This window comes from Hypanus sabinus, chromosome 3, assembly GCF_030144855.1.
Source record: "Hypanus sabinus isolate sHypSab1 chromosome 3, sHypSab1.hap1, whole genome shotgun sequence".
NCBI classification, from domain to species: Eukaryota; Metazoa; Chordata; class Chondrichthyes; order Myliobatiformes; family Dasyatidae; genus Hypanus; species Hypanus sabinus.
In genome coordinates this window covers 4,598,824-4,617,670 of record NC_082708.1, presented here as the reverse complement: position 1 = coordinate 4,617,670, position 18,847 = coordinate 4,598,824, and the positions used below count along the sequence as shown (strand labels likewise).

The 18,847-nt window shown below is 43.7% G+C and overlaps 1 protein-coding gene across 3 annotated transcripts in view; it reads left to right on the top strand.

Annotated features, from left to right (window-relative positions):
- Positions 1-18,847, top strand: part of pgm2l1 (phosphoglucomutase 2-like 1) — a 158,551-nt gene that overhangs the window by 125,394 nt on the left and 14,310 nt on the right. For all 3 annotated transcript variants that reach the window (XR_009511050.1, XM_059963567.1, XM_059963566.1), the window contains exons 11-12: positions 911-1,040; positions 12,289-12,478. Coding sequence is in view for 2 of the 3 variants with exons in the window: in XM_059963567.1 (XP_059819550.1) it covers positions 911-1,040; positions 12,289-12,478 (320 nt within the window). In the remaining variant the exon portion in view is untranslated. The remainder of the gene's footprint in view (positions 1-910; positions 1,041-12,288; positions 12,479-18,847) is intronic.

The window sequence follows — 18,847 nt, the reverse complement described above, 5'->3', positions numbered from 1 at the left end:
TTCTATAGATGCTGCCTGACCTGTTGACCTCTTACTGCAATGGATTGCTTTGGATTTCCAGCATCTGCAGATTTTCTCATGTTTGTAATTTTTTTAAGCTGCCTATGTGTGTATGTATGTACATTTTTATAGAGTATGTGACAGTCCAATTCACACGAACATCTATATCGTAGATTTGATAAAACTTTAAAGACGTAAGGCATAGGAGCGAAATTAGGCCATTCAGCCCAATGAGTCTGCTCCACTGATATATTATCCCTCTCAATCCCATTCTCCTGTAACCTTTTGATGTCCTGACAAATCAAGACCCTGTCAACCTCCACCTTAAATGTACCAGTGACCTAGCCTCCACTGTCACCTGTGGCAATGAATTTCACAGATTCACCACACTCTGGCTAAACAAATTCCTCCTGTTCTGGAGGCTGTGCCTTCTGGTCTTGGACTCCCTAGTATAGAAAGTATCCTCTCCACGTCCACTCTATCTAGACCTTTCAATATTCACTAGGCTTTAATGATATCATCCCTCATTCTTCTAAATTCCAGCAAGTACAGACCCATAAAATACTACTGGTACATTAACCCTTTCATTCACGGAATCGTTCTTGTGAAACTCCTCTGGACCTTTTCCAATGCCACCACACCCTTTTTTAGATATGATACCCAAAACTGCTCACAATACTCCAAGTGCAGTCTCAGTAATGCCTTATAAAGCCTCAGCATCACAACCCTGGTTTGCAGATCTAGTCCCCTGGGAAGTGATGCTAACACTGCATTTGTGAGTACTGGAAGTGCCTGATGTTATTCTCTTTTCTGGTGGACATGCTGTGCACTCTCAGGTTTCCTTGACTGCTTTCCACACCCATACTGCTCACACTCGCAGGTGAACCTGCCCTTCCTCTTGTTCCTTTAGGCTTTATGTGTGGCACCCTAACGCTTGATAAGGACGGGGTGAGCGCAGCAGTAATCGTGGCAGAAATGGCAGCGTATCTGGAAACCACGAGCCTCACCATAGTCAAGCAGTTGAAAAATATTTACAAAACGTGAGTAACATGCATAAAATGCTGGAGGAACTCGGCTTGTCTTATGAGGAGAAGTGGAGCAAGCTAAGGCATTCCTCTCTGGAGTGAGGTGACTTGATAGAGGAGTATAAGTTGATAAAGGCGTAGATCAAGTGGATATTCAGAGACTTTTTCCCAGGGCAGAAATGGCTAATACAAGAGAGTGTCCTTTTAAGGTGATTGGAGTAAAATATAGTGAGGATGTCAGAGGTTAGTTTGTTACACAGAGAGTGGGAGGTGTGTGTCTGGACGCCCTGCCAAGAGTGGTGGTGGTGTCCGATACATTAGGGACATTTAAGAGACTCTTAGATAGGCCCATGGATGATTGAAAAATGGAGGGCTATATGGGAGGCAAGGGCTACATTGATCTTGGAGTGGGTTAAAGGGTCGGCACAACATTTGGGCAGCAAGGCCTGTACAGTAATGTTCTGTGTTCTGTACGTCCATGAAACCAGGACACCTGGAGGAACACAGAGTACATTAGGTCTTTTTCAAAGATCGTGCGCTTTCTCTGTCATATTTTAATTTTAAAATTCCATTTGTGAATATATAGCTCCAAGTTACACCATCAACAGGTTTATATTTTCTTGCCATAAAGGCTCCAGGTAAGACTGCATGTATCACATGTTTATATTGTATAAGTTTCATCGTCATGAAACACTTTATCTCTATAAAGTCTGCTGTCCCAAAGTGCTCTTGAAGAAGTCAGCATAGACATTATTGTAACACACTAACGCACGCACACACAATACTTGGAGGAACTCGGTAAGTCAAGCAGCATCTCCGGTGGGGGAGGAACAAATTACCAGCATCTGCAGAATCTCCTTTGTTTAGGCCAGGGGTCGGCAACCTTTACCACTGAAAGAGCCATATGGACCCGTTTCCCACAGAAAAGAAAACACTGGGAGCCACAAAACCCGTTTGACATTTAAAATGAAATAACACTGCATACAGCGTTTTTTTTTGCTTTTATGCTATGTATAAACAAACTATAATGTGTTGCATTTTTGAAATCGATGAACTCCTGCAGAGAAAACGAAATTACATTTCTGCATGCAACAAAAACATTTTGAACTCCGAAAAAAAGTCGTTGGGTTGAAGGTTACTTTTAAGTAAAATACTCAATGTCTATTTGAGTCCTTCTTGTATTAATGAAAAACGCCAAACTTAAATTGTCTGCCAGCAGCAAACCAAAAATAACGTCAGCCAGCTGTCAACCTGAAAAATAAAAGGACTATTTCACTGAACAATGAAAAAATATGAATATACGTAAAATAATAGGCAATTAAAATATTTATCATACTTGGTTAATGGGATTTCTGCTCCTGGACCTCAGCGCACAGCGACTGCACATCAGGGCTATATGACGTCACCTTCATCTTTACACAGGATCACAAGCTGTCATCTGTGAGGCGTGCGCGATGTTTGTTTTTAATAAAGTTCATGTTGGAGAACACCTGCTCACATACATATGTGGATCCAAAGATCAACAGGACTCCAAGCACATACTTTTTAATGTTTACATAAATGTCGGGGATAGCATTCCATGTTTCGAACACAAGTTTGTCCAGTTTGGGGAGGTTTTTAATATCACTCCATTTGTGATTCTGAGCAAGAACGGCCTTCTGACGGGCAACATCTTCAAGGCCTGCTGTCAAGCGTCTAAACTTGGACACCCATATGTCTTTGTCGGCTATGTCGGCCAGTTCCATCTCAAGATCAGGTTGACTCACACCTGCCAATGCAGTCGTATTCAGTAGGGATGGATCGATGCTTAGGGGAGTGACCGGGAAGGATAATGTGTTTTTTTCCTCTCTGAACTCACAGAAGCGTTTCCCAAATGATGTTTGCATTGCGATGATTGCAGAATGTAAATACTCCGAACTTATCATGTCGTGAGCTTGTTTGAACTCTCTCAAATTGGGGAAGTGAGACAATGTGCCTTTCTGTAAATCTCTGGCAAGCGCTCCAGAAGCTCTGCCAAAACATCCTCCAACATGTGCAGAGCTGTGCGTCCTTTCCCCTGAAGAGCTGTGTTCAGCGTGTTCAGGTGCACTGTCATGTCTACCATGAAGTGTAGCTTTTCCAGCCACTCTGGCTGTTCCACCTCAGGAAAGGTGAGCCCTTTGCTGCCCAGGAAAGTTTTCACTTCTTCCAGACATGCGACAAAGTGTTTCAGCACCTTCCCTCTTGACAACCACCGGACTTTGTTGTGCAGCAGGAGATCAGAATATGCACTTTCCAGCTCGTCCAGTAACAAACGGAATTGACGGTGATTTAAACTTTTTGCCATTATTTTATTGACAATCTGAATGACAACATCCATTACTTCTGTGCATTCTGGAGGAAATGTTTGAGCGCACAGTGCCTCTTGGTGCAAGATGCAGTGAAAAGTCAGCAGCTTTCTGTCCAGCGACTTCTGCAGTAAAGCCACAAATCCCTTTTGCGCTCCTGTCATACTTGGTGCCCCATCAGTAGCTACTGACACCAGGTGGGTGGTCTTTATTCCTTTGGCTCTTAAACAATTCAAGACAGCCTCACAGATGTCCTTCCCCCCGTGTTTGGTCTTTTAGAGGTATCAACTCAATCATTTCTTCCTGTGGCCCGGCAGAGTTTACATACCGGCAGAACAGCGCTATTTGTTCAATATCACCTTTGTCTTTAGACTAGTCACAGGCAATCAAGTAGGCCACAGCTGAATTGATGTCATTAATTTGCTGTCTTGTGATGTCTTCTGCCATTTTTATGGTTCTGTCTTTGACAGTCTTTGCAGAGAGGGGCATATCCCTGATTTTCTGCACAATTTCACTCTTGTTTTTAAAGTCCGTGAATTTTAAAGTCCCTGTTTTATATATTCACCATCTGTAAACTGCTTCCCGTGCCTGACTTATTTCCTGAGTGGCAAAAAAACTAGCATATGTAGTTGATTTTCCAGACTTCATCCACTTCTTGAAATGATTTTTGCTCAGATCAACCTTCTGCATCAGTTCCGAAACGGCTTTTTTTCTCTCATCGCCATCCGGATATTTTTGAGCAAAGGCTGCGTGTTTATTCTGGAAATGTCTTGCGACTTTTGACTTGACTTTTGACTTTTTGTTGTTTGCTAGTTTCTCATTGCATATTAAGCATACCGGTAAACCAGTCTCGTCAGCAGTGAAAGCAAATGAATCTGCCCACGTATCATTAAACGTTCTGTTTTCTGCAGTCACTTTTCTTTTTTTAGAATTCTCCATAGTTAGCCTACCTTGGATCGAAAAATTAAAAGAAATCACGCACTGACGGGTGTCAGGCATTGGCCGTGGTGATGTATATTAATAGCGACAAAAAACACGTTTTATTTAGATTGTACAAGATCACCATAATCTTCAAATTTAGAATTACATTTCAAAAACTAACAAACTAACATAAAATACATTTTAATTAAATACTCATCATTTATTTTCCAAAGCCACAGGGAGCCGCAGCACAGAGATGAAAGAGCCGGATGCAGCTCCGGAGCCGCGGGTTGCCGACCCCTGGTTTAGGCTATTGTAATGTAGGAAGCAAGAGTCAAAAGGTACAGAGCAAGGTCCACAAAGCAGAGAGAGAATTGTTAACCAAGATGCCCAGAGTTAGAATAATGCAGCCTTCCACCTGAAAGCAAATCAGAACAACACACTCACAATGCTGGAGGAACTCAGCAGGGCAGGCAATATCTATGGAAGGGAATAAACAGTCAATGTTTCAGGCTGAGATCCTTCATCAGGACTGGAAAGAAAGAGGGCAAAAGTCAGAATAAGAAGGTGGAGGACAGGCTAGAAGATGATAGGTGAAGCCAGGTGGGTGGGGGAGGGGATGAAGTAAGAAGCTGGGAGATGATGGGTGGAAAAGGCAAAGGGCTGGAGAAGGAATCTGATGGGAAAGGACTGGGCCATAGGAGAAAGGGAAGGAGGAGGAACACTGTGGGGGGGGGGGGAATTAGTGATAGGCAGGTGAGGACAAGAGGTAAGAGATAGGGGGAGGAGCAGAATGGGGAAATGAAGAAGAGGGGGGAGAAAAAACACATGTGAGTAGTGTCTGTTTGATAGTGAGTAGCACTCATCTTCCTGTCATTAAGTGTTCACACCTGTGATACTGAGCAGTTTTCTCTAAACATCGCATCTACACCAACTCAAAATGCTTTCTAAACTATACTGAACTGAAAGACATCACAAAGGTAGGTGGTCGTGTGGATGGTGTAGAAGGTTGTTGTAGGTTACAACAGGACATTGAGAGGATGTAGAGCTGGGCTGATGGTGTTCAGCCCAGAAAAGTGTGAAGCGGAAGGTTGAATTTGAAGGCAGAATACATGGTTAATTGCAGGATTCTTATGAGTGTTGAGGAATGGATGGCTCTTGGGATTCACATCCAAAGATCCCTCAAAGTTACTGCACACATTGATAGGGTGGGCAGAACTGAAAAAGCATGTGCGAGTAATGAGGCCTACAAACCTGACTCAGTTACAGTCTGGAGGAATGGAACAAAATTCCAGCAACTTACTGTGAGGAGCTTGTGGAAGGCTACCCAAAGCGTTTGACCCAAGTTAAACAATTTAAAGGCAATGCTACCAAATACTAACAAAGTGTATGTAAACTTCTGACCTACTGGGAAAATGATGAAAGAAATAAAAGCTGAAATAAATCATTCTCTCTACTATTATTCTGACATTTCACATTCTTAAAATAAAGTAGTGACCCCAACTGACCTAAGACAGGTAATGTTTTCTAGAATTAAACGTCAGGAATTGTGAAAAACTGAGTTTAAATGTATTTGGCTAAGGTGTATGTAGACTTCTGACTTCAACTGTATATTTAACTCTCTACACACTTACTATAATTCACATTTTTCTCTGTTATTATGTATTGCATTTTACTGCTGCCGCAAGGTTAACAATTTTCTCAACATATGCTGCTGGTATTAAACCTGATTCTGATAAGTACATGGATAGGAGGGTTTCAGAGGGCTATGGGCCAGTTCTGAGCTAGTTCAGTATCAGAGGTTGATGTGAGAGGGTGAACCCATGGAATGCATCCTGCCCAGATGGATACCTGGCTGAGTATTAAAGACCTGTGCTGTCAACTGGAGTGTTCACTGACATCTTTAGCCTCTCACTTCAGCAGTCTGAGGTACCCACCTCTACAATCTCCAACTGCTTAATCCCTGTTCTACTTGCTTTACACTTATGACTGTGTGGCTAAGCACAGCTCAAATGTCATATTTAAGTTTGCTGACGACATCACTGTTGTTGGCCAAATTAAAGATTGTGGTGAATCAACATATAGGAGGGAGACTGAAAATTTGGCTGAGTAGCGCCACAACAGCCTCTCACTCAGTGTCAGCAAGACCAAGAAGCTGATTATTGACTTCAGGAGCTAGAAAAGGAGGTCTATGAACCAGTCCTCATCAGGTGATCTGAGGTGGAAGAGTCAGCAGTGTTAAATTCCTGACTGTTATCATTCCAGAGAGCCTGTCCTGGGTCCATCACATAAGTGCAATTACAAAGAAAGCACAGCAGTAGTGCCTCTACTTCCTGAGGAGTTCACGAAGATTCGGCATGACATCCAAAATTTTGACAAACTTCTATAGATGTGTTGTGGAGAGTATACTGATTTGCTGTATCACAGCCTGGTTTGGAAACACTAATGCCCTTAAATGGAAAATCCTACAAAAAGTGGTGGATATGGCAGGTCCATCACAGGTAAACCCCTCTCCACCAGTGAACACATCCACATGGAACATGATCCCAGAAAAGCAGCATCCATTATCAGACACTCTCACCACTCAGGCCATGATCTCTTCTCACTGCCATCATAAGGGAAAAGGTACAGGAGCCTCAGGACTTTCACCACCAGGTTTAGGAACAGTATTAATCCTCAACCATCCGGCTCTTGAGTTAGAGGGGATTATGGGTGGCAGGATGGAAATGCATCTCAACCAAAGGAGATGTAAGGCGGTTCTTTCCTCTGCTAGCCTGCAGATGACCCTTGGACAAGGTGTATCACCTGCTTAGCCCCCCGATCAGAGTCATATGAAGCCATGGGAGCAGGTGGTGGACGGTCGTATAATCAGCTGGTTCACATTGTAAGTCCTGGTTATATGACCACTGACACCAGGCAGACAATCTCTAAAGTATATTGATATTGGCTGGGGTCACCCATGTTGTAAAGACACTGCCCAGAAGAAGACAATGGCAAACCACTTAGTAGAAAAATTTGCAAGGCACAATCATGGACCATGATCGCCCATGTCATGTGATATGCCACACAATGAAGGAAATTCACTCAACTTCAGTCATCCCATCACTGAACAATTCCCATAACGTAAGGACTCATTTTCAAGGACTCCAACCAACCAAACATAATTCTTCAGAATTTCCACCATCTCCAATGGGATCCCACCACCAAACACATCTTTCCCTTCCAACCCCCCCCCCACCCCACCCACTTTATGCTTTCTGGAGGGAATGCTCCCTATGCAACTCCCTTGTATTTTTGTCCCTCCTCACTGATCTCCCTCCTAGCATTTATCCTTGCAAGCGGAACAAGTGCTACACCTGCCCCTACACCTCCCCAAACAGTCCTTCCAGGTGAAGTGACACTTCACCTGTGAATCTATTGGGGTCATTTACTGTGTCCACTGCTCCCGGTGTGGCTCCCTGTATATTGGTGAGACCCAACGTAGCTTGGGAGACTGTCACCAAGCACCTATGCTCCAGTGACCAACCATTTTAATTCCACTTCCCATTCCCATTCCAATATGTCAATACATGGCTACTGTCGCGATGAGTCCACACTCCGGTTGGAGGAACAACACATTGTATTCCGTCTGGGTAGCCTCCAACCTGATGGTATGAACATCGATACCTTGAATTTCTGATAATGGCTGCCCTGCTCTCTCTCAACAGTCCCCGTCCCCTTTTCCTTCTCTCACCTTATCTCTTGGGCTGCCCATCACCTCCCTTTGACGCTTCTCCCCCCCTTTTCTTTCTTCCATGGCTTTCTAACCCTGCCTGCCTTCTCCAGCCCTATATCTCTTTCACCAATCAACTTCCCAACTATTTACTTCATCCTCCCCTCCTGGTTTCACCTATTACCTTGTTTCTCTCTCCCCTCCCCCACATTTTAAATCGACTCCTCAGCTTTTTTACTCCAAGTCTTGCCGAAGGGTCACAGCCCAAAACATCGACTGTTCTTTTTCCATTGATGCTGCCTAGTCTGCTGAGTTCCTCCAGCATTTTGTGCTTATGTTGCTTGAAATTATTTTTTCCTGTGGCTCAACCACATATTTCAACAGCAAATAAAAAAGGCATGTTAAAAAGGGCAATGTTATGGGAGTCGTGGGAGATTTTAATATGCAGGTCGATTTGGGGAAATTGGGTTGGTAATGGATCTCTAGAGAGTGAGTTTGTTGAATGCCTAAGAGTTAGCTTTTTAGAGCAGTTTGGCATTGAACCTACTAGGGCATCAACTGTATTAGATTGGGTGTTATGAAATGAACCGGAGGTGATTAGGGAGCTTAAGGTAAAATAACACTTAGGAACCAGTGACCACAATATGATTGAGTTCAACTTGAAATTTGATAGGGAGAAAGTAAAGTCTGATGTAGCAGTATTTCAGTGGAGTAAGAGAAATTACAGTGGTACGAGAGAGAAGTTGGCCAAAGTAAATTGGAAGGAGCTGCTGACAGGGATCACAGCAGAGCAGCAATGGCTTGCATTTCTGGGGGGAAATGAGGAAGGTGCAGGACATATGTATTGCAAAAATGCTCAGATGGAAAAATAGTACAACCATGGCTGCCAAGGGAAGTCAAAGCTATTGTAAAAGAAAAAGAAAGGGCACACAACAAAGCAAACATTAGTGGGAAGATGGAGGATTGGGAAGTTTTTAAAAACCTACACAGAGCAACTAAAAAAATTAAAAAACTAAAAACACATTAGAAGAGAAAAGATAAAATATGAAAGAAAGTTAGCAAATAATATCGAAGTGAATAGTAAAAGTTTTTTTTTCATATATGTTAGAAACAAAAGAGAAATGGGAGTGGATATAGGACTTCTAGAAAATAACAGGGGACAAGGAGATGGCTGATGAACTAAACGAGTATTTTGCATCAGTCTTCACTGTGGAAGACACTAGCAGTGTGCCTGATGTTGCGGTGTGTAAAGGAAGAGAAGTGGGTGCAGTTACTATTACAAGAGAGAAGGTGCTCAAAAAGATGAAAAACCTAAAGGTATACAAGTTGCCCAGACCAGATGAACTGCACCCTAGGGTTCTGAAAGAGGAAGCATTAGAGATTAAGGTGGCATTAGAAATGATCTTTTGAAAACATGTTACTCCACTCGAAGAAAGGAGGAAGGCAGCTGAAAAGAAATTATAGACCAGTTCACCTGACCTCAATGGTTGTTAAGGATGAGGTAATGGAGTTCTTGGTGACACAGGACAAGATAGTACAAAGTCAGTATGGTTTCCTTCAGGGAAAATCTTGCCCGATCAACATGTTGGAATTCTTTGAGGAGATTACAAGTAGGATAGACAAAGGGGATGCAGTGGATGTTGTACGTTTGAGCTTTCAGAAGGCCTTTGACAACATGCCACACATGAGGTTGCTTACCAAGTTAAGAACCCATGGTATTACAGGAAAGTTGCTAACATGGTTAGAACATTGACTGATTGGTAAGAGGCAGTGAGTGCAAATAAAAGGATCCTTTTCTGGTTAGCTGCCAGTGACTAGTTGGCTAACAGTCCGCAGGGCTGGTGTTGGAACCGCTTCTTTTTATGCTGTATATCAATGATTAAGATGATGGAATAAATGGCTTTGTGGCAAGTTTGCAAATGATACGAAAATTGGTGGAGGGGCAGATAGTGTTGAGGAAACAGGTAGGATGCAGAAGGACTTAGACAGATTAGGAGAATGGGCAAGAAAGTGGCAAATGAAATACAATGTTGGAAAATGCATGGTCATGCACTTTGTTAGTAGAAACAAATGTGTGGACTATTTTCTAAATGGAGAAAATTCTAAAATCTGAGATGCAAAGGGACTTGGGAGTCCTTGTGCAGAGCACACTAAAGGTCAAAGGTTGAGATGGTGGTGAAGAGTGCAAATGCCCTGTTAGCAATCATTTCAAGGGGTCTAGAATACAAGAGCAAGGATGTGATGCTGAGGCTTTACAAGGCACTGGTGAGGCTTCACCTTGAGTATTGTGAACAGTTTTGGGCCCCTCATCTAAGAAAAGATGTGCTGGCATTGGAGAGGGTCCAGAGGAGGTTCACAAGGATGATTCCAGGAATGAAAGAGTTATCATATGAGGAATATTTGATAGCTCTGGGTCTGTACTCACTGGAATTTAGAAGGATGAGGGGGGATCTCATTGAAACCTTTTGAATATTGAAAGGTCTAGACAGAGTAGATGTGGAAAGGATGTTTCCATGGTGGGAGAGTCTAAGGCAAGAGGGCACAGCCTCAGGATAGTGGGACACTCTTTCAAAAGAGAGATGCAGAGTAATTTCTTTAGACAAAGGGGGGTGAATTTGTGGAATTTGTTGCCACATGCAGCTGTTGAGGCCAGGTCATTGGGTGTATTTAAGGCAGAGATTGATAGGTTCTTGATCAGACATGGCACCAAAGGTTACGGGAAGAAGGCTGAGAACTAGGGTAGAGGAGGAGAAAAAAAAGGATCAGCCATGATTGAATGACGGAGCAAACTCATATGGGCCAGATGGCCTAATTCTGCTCCTATGTCTTATGCTCTTATGATTTATTTAATGTGTTGAAGGGAAATGGAAGATTTAACCCTGGAAAACTAAATATACTTGTAAAATTGATGCAACACATACAAAATGCTGGAGGAACAATAAGCCAGACAGCATCTATGGAAAAAAGCATAGTCGACGTAACACACCGAAACCCTTCATCAGAATCTGTCCTGATGCCTGACCTGCTAGGTTCCTCCAACATTTTGTGAGTGTTGCTTGGATTTCCAGCATCTGCTGCAGATTTTCTCCTATTTGTAAAGTTGATGCATGTTAATGGGATGATGCAGAGAAACCAGACTTGAATTTGAGGGTGCTTACTTCCCAATTTTGGATTCTTGGATGGCGATCTATATCCCTGTATTCCTCACTGTTAATATTCATGTAATAAAGGGGTTTTTTTAACCACAAGAGTGGTGGGTGAGATGTGACTTGTACAAGATGTTAAGAGGTATAGATCAGGTGAACAGACAGAGACTTTTTCCCAGGGTGGCTAACACAAGGAGGCATAATTCTAAGGTGATTGGAGAAAAATACTGTATGGGGGTAGGGGGATGTCAGAGATGGGCTTTTTTTTACCACAGAGAGTGGTGGGTATGTAGAGTGCACTGCCGGGGTGGTGGTTAAGGCAGATACATTAGAAATTTTTAAGAGACTCTTAGATAATTCAATTCAAGTTTAACTGTCATTCAACTATTCATGAATACATGAATACAGCCAAATGAGACAGCATTTCTACGGGCTCAATGTGTAAAACATAGTACCAACAGTCACACACAGTACAACACACACACAATCACAATCACTGAATAAGAGTCCCAATGCGCCCCCCCCCATCCCCCCACGACGACACTGCAGCTTGAGGCCCAGTCCTTGCATATACATCACTTATAGAATATTAGCCAAAACACAACCGCACAAGTATATACTTATTTAGTCCAGACCCCTCAGACCATTTGAAATCTTCAGTCGACTACAACTGCACCACGCTGCTCCACTGGGAAAACACCGGCTCCCCTGGCAGCTGTATAGCTGGCAACCCCATGGTTTGAGGCCGAGTCCACTGAATGCAGCCAAAAAAATCCGGATTTGTCCACAACAAAGCTTGTCTTCTGCCAAAGGAAACTCTGGGAGGGCAGCATCGACTCTGTTCAAGACGCCACACCACACTACCCGCGATGAAGCACCACTCTGGGTGGCTGTAAGTAGGTGACACCGTGACTTGAAGCCTAGTCCTCACTATAGCTGAGGCCAGGCAGCTCCCCCACCACGGAAACACGTGGATGAAAGAAAAATGGAGGGTTGTGTGGGAGGGAAAGATTAGATTGATCTTGGAGTTTGTTAAAAGGTGAACACAACATTGTGGGCAAAAGTGCCTGTGCTGTACTGTCCTATATTCTAAAAGAGAAACTAGCTGCAAGTTCAGGCCTGGAAACTGATAACTGGTGTTCACCTTCTATGTTTAGGTATGGTTATCACATCTCAAGGACATCTTATTTTAAATGCTATGACCCTTCTACAATTAAGAGAATTTTCGATCGGCTTCGGACATGTGAGACAGAAAATCAATATCCTCGTTTCTGTGGCCCATTTGAGATTTTGCACATAAGGGATGTAACCACAGGATTTGATAGCAGTCAGCTAAACAAAAAGTCGGTAAGTTTAAACCTTTTCTCGTTCTTCACTTGTGATGTTTCTGATTTGTAAGCTCTAAGAACGAGGTGAAGCTGAAGGACCTGACTCACATTTAGGTTCATGTTTATGTGTCCTAGACGCTTTGGAGAATCTGTGTAAACAGGATATTGTAGAATGAAAAGCTTCATGATTAATGCCCTGGACCATTGCTCATGTTGATCTCCTGTTTCTCACCCCTTGCCCTTTGTTTTTAAAAGAGTAGCTGGAACAAGAGTCCATTCAGCCTATTCCACACATCTTATCGGCCAAACACAGGCAACTGTGACCCCACAGGGAGGATGCTATGGTTAGCATGGACCAGTTGGACTGAAGGGCCTGTTTCTTTGCTGTATTCTGATTCTGTAACACCAGATACATAAAAAAAATACAAGATACAAGCAGGAGTATTCTGCCTAGCTTGTTGAGCCTGCTCTGTGAGCTCAGTAAGATCATAGCTGATCCTTTACATTTGCACCACTTCCTCCCACTGACCCCCTCCTCCCATTGCTAACCCCGCTCCTGGCACTGACCCAGCTTTCCATGACTCCATTAGTCTCTGAAGACCGTAAAGATAACGATTAATTTTATTTGTCACATGTACGTCAAAAAATACAGTGAAATGTGTTGTTTACATCACAACCAACAGATCTTGAGGATTGTGTTGAAGCAGCCCACAGGTGTTACCATGCTTCTGCACCACCATAGTACATACACAACTTACTAATTCCAACCCGTATGTCTTTGGAACGTGCAAAGGAAGCTGGAGCACCCAGCAGAAACTCACACAATAACGGGGAGAACATCAGAACTCCTTGCAGACAGCGGTGGGAATTGAAAACCAGTTACTGGTGCTGACATATGTTCCACAAGCCACTATATTACCATGTCGCACTCTGACGTAACTATACTGTTCTGTCCCTATTTTTCCCTTTTCTTTCCACTCTGCAACCAAAAGCTTCTGATTGTGAATAATGATTCTTATTTCGGCATCCCTCTGAAATTTTACAGCATGATCAAGTTAGACTGTAGGGCCAGGTTCTGTTCTGCATGACCAACAGGATTGCTGCAGCATGGGATGAGGGCATGGCAACCTCTCAGCTCTGTAATTGTGATTGTTTGCTGCTCCAAATTTCAGATCTGAGTCCTGTGACCTCTAATCCTCCTCTGCTTGGCATGGGCCAACTCAGTAGAGTCAGTGCGGTTGTGTGTGCTCAATGGTTGGACAGGTTAGAGCCAAGCACTAATTTCTAGCTGACCACCAGGAACCAAAGGAGTTCACCGACAAAGCAAACCTGGTTTGCCACAAGAGATGGTTCACAGAGACTGTTTAAACTTATGATCCAGAAAAGCCAGGGTCATTTTCTCTAGCTAATGGGTGGTTCCACCATTAAGGACACTGAATGGTCCATGAACCATGAAACTATTTATTTTGCTCTCTTTGTATTACTTAATTTTTATATGTTGTACTTTGACCTTCCACATCCAACACATCCTTTTCCACAACTTCCATGACCTCCAAAGAGATCCTACCACAAAACTTAACTTATCTTTACCAACCTTCCGCTCTTCACTTTGCGCAGGGATCTCTTCCTCAGTGATTCCCTTGTCCATTTGTTCCACCCCACTAATCTCCCTCCCAGCACTTATCCATGCAAGCAGCCAACCTGCCCATTAATCTCCTCCCTCAGCTTCATACAGTCCTTTCAGGTGAGGCAACACACCATCTGCAAATCTTCTAGGGTCGGCTATTGTGTTCGGTCCCCCCAATGCGGCGGCGTCTACATTTGTGACACTTGTTATAAATTGGGGGACTGCTCCATCAAGCACCTCTGCTCCATCGGCTAAAAGCGGAACTTCCCAGCGGTCAAACATTTTAATTCCCATTCCCATTCCCGTTCCAACATGTCAGTCCTTGTGCCATGATGGGACCACCCTCGGTAGAGTAGCAACATCCTGTATTTCACCTGGAGAGCCTCCAATCTGATGGCACTTCTCCTTCTGATTTATACTTTTTTTTTAATTCTCACCCCCTCCCCTCTTTTTCTAATCCCCACTCTGGCTACTTAGCTGTTCTCACCTGTGTATCACCTCCCCTGAGTCCCCTCCTTCCCTTTCTACTATGGTCCACTCTCCACTCCTATCAGATTCCTTCTTCTCCAGCCCTTGACCTTTTCCACCCATCTGATTTCACCTATCACCAAGTTATCCTCCTTCCCCCTCCCACACCTTTTTATTCTGTCATCTTCCCCCTTCTTTTCCAGTCTTGAAAAATTGTCTCGGCCCAAAATGTTGACTGCTTATTAATTTCCACAGCTGCTACCTGACCTGAGTTCCTCCAGCATTTTGTGTATGTGTGTCACTGATAATAACCCTGCTTCTGGTTTCAAGTCAGATTATATATTCAGGATTTCATTTTCAGACTTTCTCAGGGGTTGTACATCAGGTTATGGTTCTCAACACTAATAGGTGTCTGTAATATTTCACAGTCTGTAACATCCTCTCCGTTCATCTGCATCAGTTTGTAGTGTTTGCAACAGATACACTGCGTCCTTGCGTGCCACACGTGAGAGATGCCATGGGAACATGCTGCCTCTGGCTGGGATTCCAGCCTGAAGTAATTGTTTCTCGGTTCAGAAGTTTGTAGTGCAAGGAGCCTAAATAAACTCAACATTAAGTATCTCCTGTATCTAATAAAGTGGCCTCAGAGTGTATGTTTGTGGTCTTCTGCCACTGAAACCCATCTACTTCAAGGTTCGATGTGTTGCGTGCTTAGAGATACTCATATGTCAACACTGCTGTAACATGATTATTTGAGTTACTGTTGCCTACCTGTGAGCTTGAGCTAGTCTGGCCATTCTCCTCTGACCTCTCTCAGTAACAAGGCATTTGCACCCACAGAACTGCTGCTCACTGGATTTTTTACCCGCACGCAATTCTCTGTAAACTGTAGAAACTGTTGTACATGAAAATCCCAGGAGATCAACATTCTCTGTGATACTCAAACCACCCCATCTGACACCAGCATTATTCCACAGTCAATGTCACCCAGATCACATTTCTTCCCCATCCTGATGTTTGGTCTAAGAAACAACTGAACCTCTTGACCATGTCTACAAGCTTTAATGCATGGAGTTGCTGCCACTTGGTTGGCTGATTAGATATTTGCATTAACGTACAGGTGTACCTACTGAAGTAGCCACTAAATGTATATAGGCCAGCTGGAGAGACATGAAACTACGGATGCTGGAATTTCCCAGCACACAAACTACTGGAGGAATAGCAAAAATTTACAAGGATGTTGCTGGGATTTGAGGACCTGAGTTATGGGGAAAGGTTGAAAAGGTTATCTACCTATCTTCCACCTAAAGGTCCACCTGTCTTCATATCTTCTGAAAACTTTGCAACAAAGGCATCAATTCCATCATCCAAATCATTGACATATAATGTAAAAAAAATGGTACCCAACACAGACCCCAGAACACCAGAACACCAGAAGCCACTGGCAGCCAACCAGAAAAGGCTGGCTTTATTCCCACTCTTTGCCTCCTGTCAGCCACTGCTTTATCCGTGCTAGGGCCTTCCCTGTAATACCATGAGCTCATAGGTTGTTAAGCAACCTCATGTGTGGCAACTTATCAAAGGCCTCCTGAAAATCCAAGTACACATCATCAACAGGTTCTCCTTTGTCTATCTTATTATTTCTTCAAAGAATCCGACAGATTTGTCAGGCAAGATTTTCTCTTGAGGAAACTATGTTGACAGTGGCCTATTTTGGCACGTCCTTCCAAGTACCCTGAGTCCTCATCCTTAAAAAGCGACTCCAACATCTTCTCAACCACTGAGATTAAACTTCTTCTGCCTTTCTCCCTTCTTGAAGAGAGGCATGGCATGTACAATTTTCCAGTATGGAACCATTCCAGAATCTAGATATATTTGAAAGATCATTACTAACGCCTCCATGATCTCTTCAGCCACCTCTTTCAGAACCTTTGGGTGTACACCATCTGCTCCAGATGACTTATCTACCTGCAGAGCTTTCAGTTCCCCAAGAACCTTCTCTCTAGTTATGGTAACTTCACACACATCACGACCCCTAACACCTGGAACTTCCACCATACTGCTTATATCTTTCTGCTTCCTGCACCCATGCTGAGGTCGTCAATTTCATCGACTTTGCCTCTAACTTTTACCCAGCCCTCAAATTCACTTGGTCCATCTCAGACACTTCTCTCCCCTTTCTCGATCTCTCGGTCTCAATCTCTGGAGACAGACTATCCACTGACATCTTCTATAAACCCACTGACACCCATAACTACCTCAACTATACCTCTTCCCACCCTGCCAAATGTAAAAATGCTATTCCCTATTCCCAGTTCCTCCATCTCCGTTGCATATGCTCCCAGGATGAGGCTTTCCGTTCCAGGACATCTCAAATGTCCTCTTTCTTTAAGAATCGTGATTTCCCTTCTGCCGTCATCAATGATGCCCTCACCCGCATTTCCTCCATTTCCCGCACTTCAGCCCTCACCCCATCCTCCCGTCACCACAACAGGGACCGTGTTCCCGTTGTCCTCACCTACCACCCCACCAGCCTCCAGATCAAGCTTATTATCCTCCACAACTTCCACCACCTTCAACAGGACCCCACCACTAAGCACATCTTTCCCTCTCTACCCCTCTCTGCTTTTTGCAGGGATCGTTCCCTCTGTGACTGCCTGGTCCACACGTTCCTCCCCACAGATCTCCCACCTGGTACTTATCCCTGCAGGCGTAAGTGCTACACCTGTCCCTACACCTCCTCTCTTACCACCATTCAGGGCTCCAAACAGTCCTTCCAGGTGAGGCAATACTTCACTTGTGAGTCTGTTGGGGTAATCTATTGCATCCAATGCTCCCGGTGGGACCTCCTCTACATCGGCAAGACCCAATGCAGATTGGGGGACCGCTTCATCGAGCACCTCCACTCCGTCCGCCACAACAGACAGGATATCCCGGTTGCCACCCACGTCAGCTCTCCTTCACATTCCCATTCAGATATGTCCATACATGGCCTCCTCTGCTGCCACAATGAGGCCAGACTCAGGTTGGAGGAGCAACACTTCATATACCGTCTGGGTAGTCTCCAGCCCCTTGGTATGAACATTGAATTCTCCAACTTCTGGTAATTCCCTCCCTCTCCCTTGCCCTATCACTCTGCTTCCTCTTCTAGCTGCCTATCACCACTCTCATGGTTCTGCCGCCTTCTACTACCTATAGTGCTTTCCCCTTACTTTCCTTCTTCACCTTTCCGGCCTATCCCCTCCCTGCTTCCCCTCTCCCACCCCTTGATCTTTCCTCTGATTGGTTTTTTCACCTGCACCTCCCCCTCCCCCACCTTCTTTATAGGGCCCCTGCCCCCTCCTTCTTCAGTCCTGATGAAGGGTCTTGGCCCAAAACTTTGACTGTTCTTTTCAACGGATGCTGCCCAACTAGCTGAGTTCATCCAGCTTTTGTACGTGTTGCTTATACCTTCCACAGTGAAGAGTAACGCAAAAGTACTTATTCAGTTCGTCTGTCATTTCAATGTCCACTATTATTACCTCTTCAGCATCATTTTCCAGCAGTCCAATATCCACTCTCACGTCTCTTTTTCACTTTATGTATCTGAAGAAACTTTTGATATCTTCTGTGATATTATTGGCCAGCTTACTTTTGTATTCCATCTTTACCTTCTTAATGACTTTTTTAGTTGCCTTCTGTTGGTTTTTATAAGCTTCCCAATTCTCTAACTTCCCACTAATTTTTGTTCTATTATATGCCCTCTTTGGCTTTTATGTTGGCTTTGACTTCTCTTTTTAGCCATGGTTATGTCATTTGTCCTTTAGGCTACATCCACACTACGCTGGATAAATCCATAACCGAAGCTTTTTCTCTTCGTTTTTACCATCCGTCCACACTAAAACGGTGTTTTTGTCCCCCAAAACTGGAGCTTTTCAGAAACGCTTTCCAGGGTGGGTATTTTTGAAAACGCTGCTCAGGCAGATCAGTGTGGATGGGATAACCGGAGACTTCTGAAAACGCTGTCAGACGGCAGCACGCTATTTCATTGTTTTCTTGAATGCAACCTAACAATTTCAGAACAGACGGCAACGAGACTGAAGCCAGAAGAGTTAGAAATGTACTCACCAAATACTTTAACCCATAACTTATTGAATAAATAAGTATACTGTACTCACTTTACCCTGTTTTCTGTCCTTGCTTGTATGAAGGTGGTTTACCTATTTATGCAAGTACTTCTCTGACAATAGATGTATAACAGCCTTATGTAACATTGTATGGAAATACAAGATAACACTGATGCAGACATGTTTT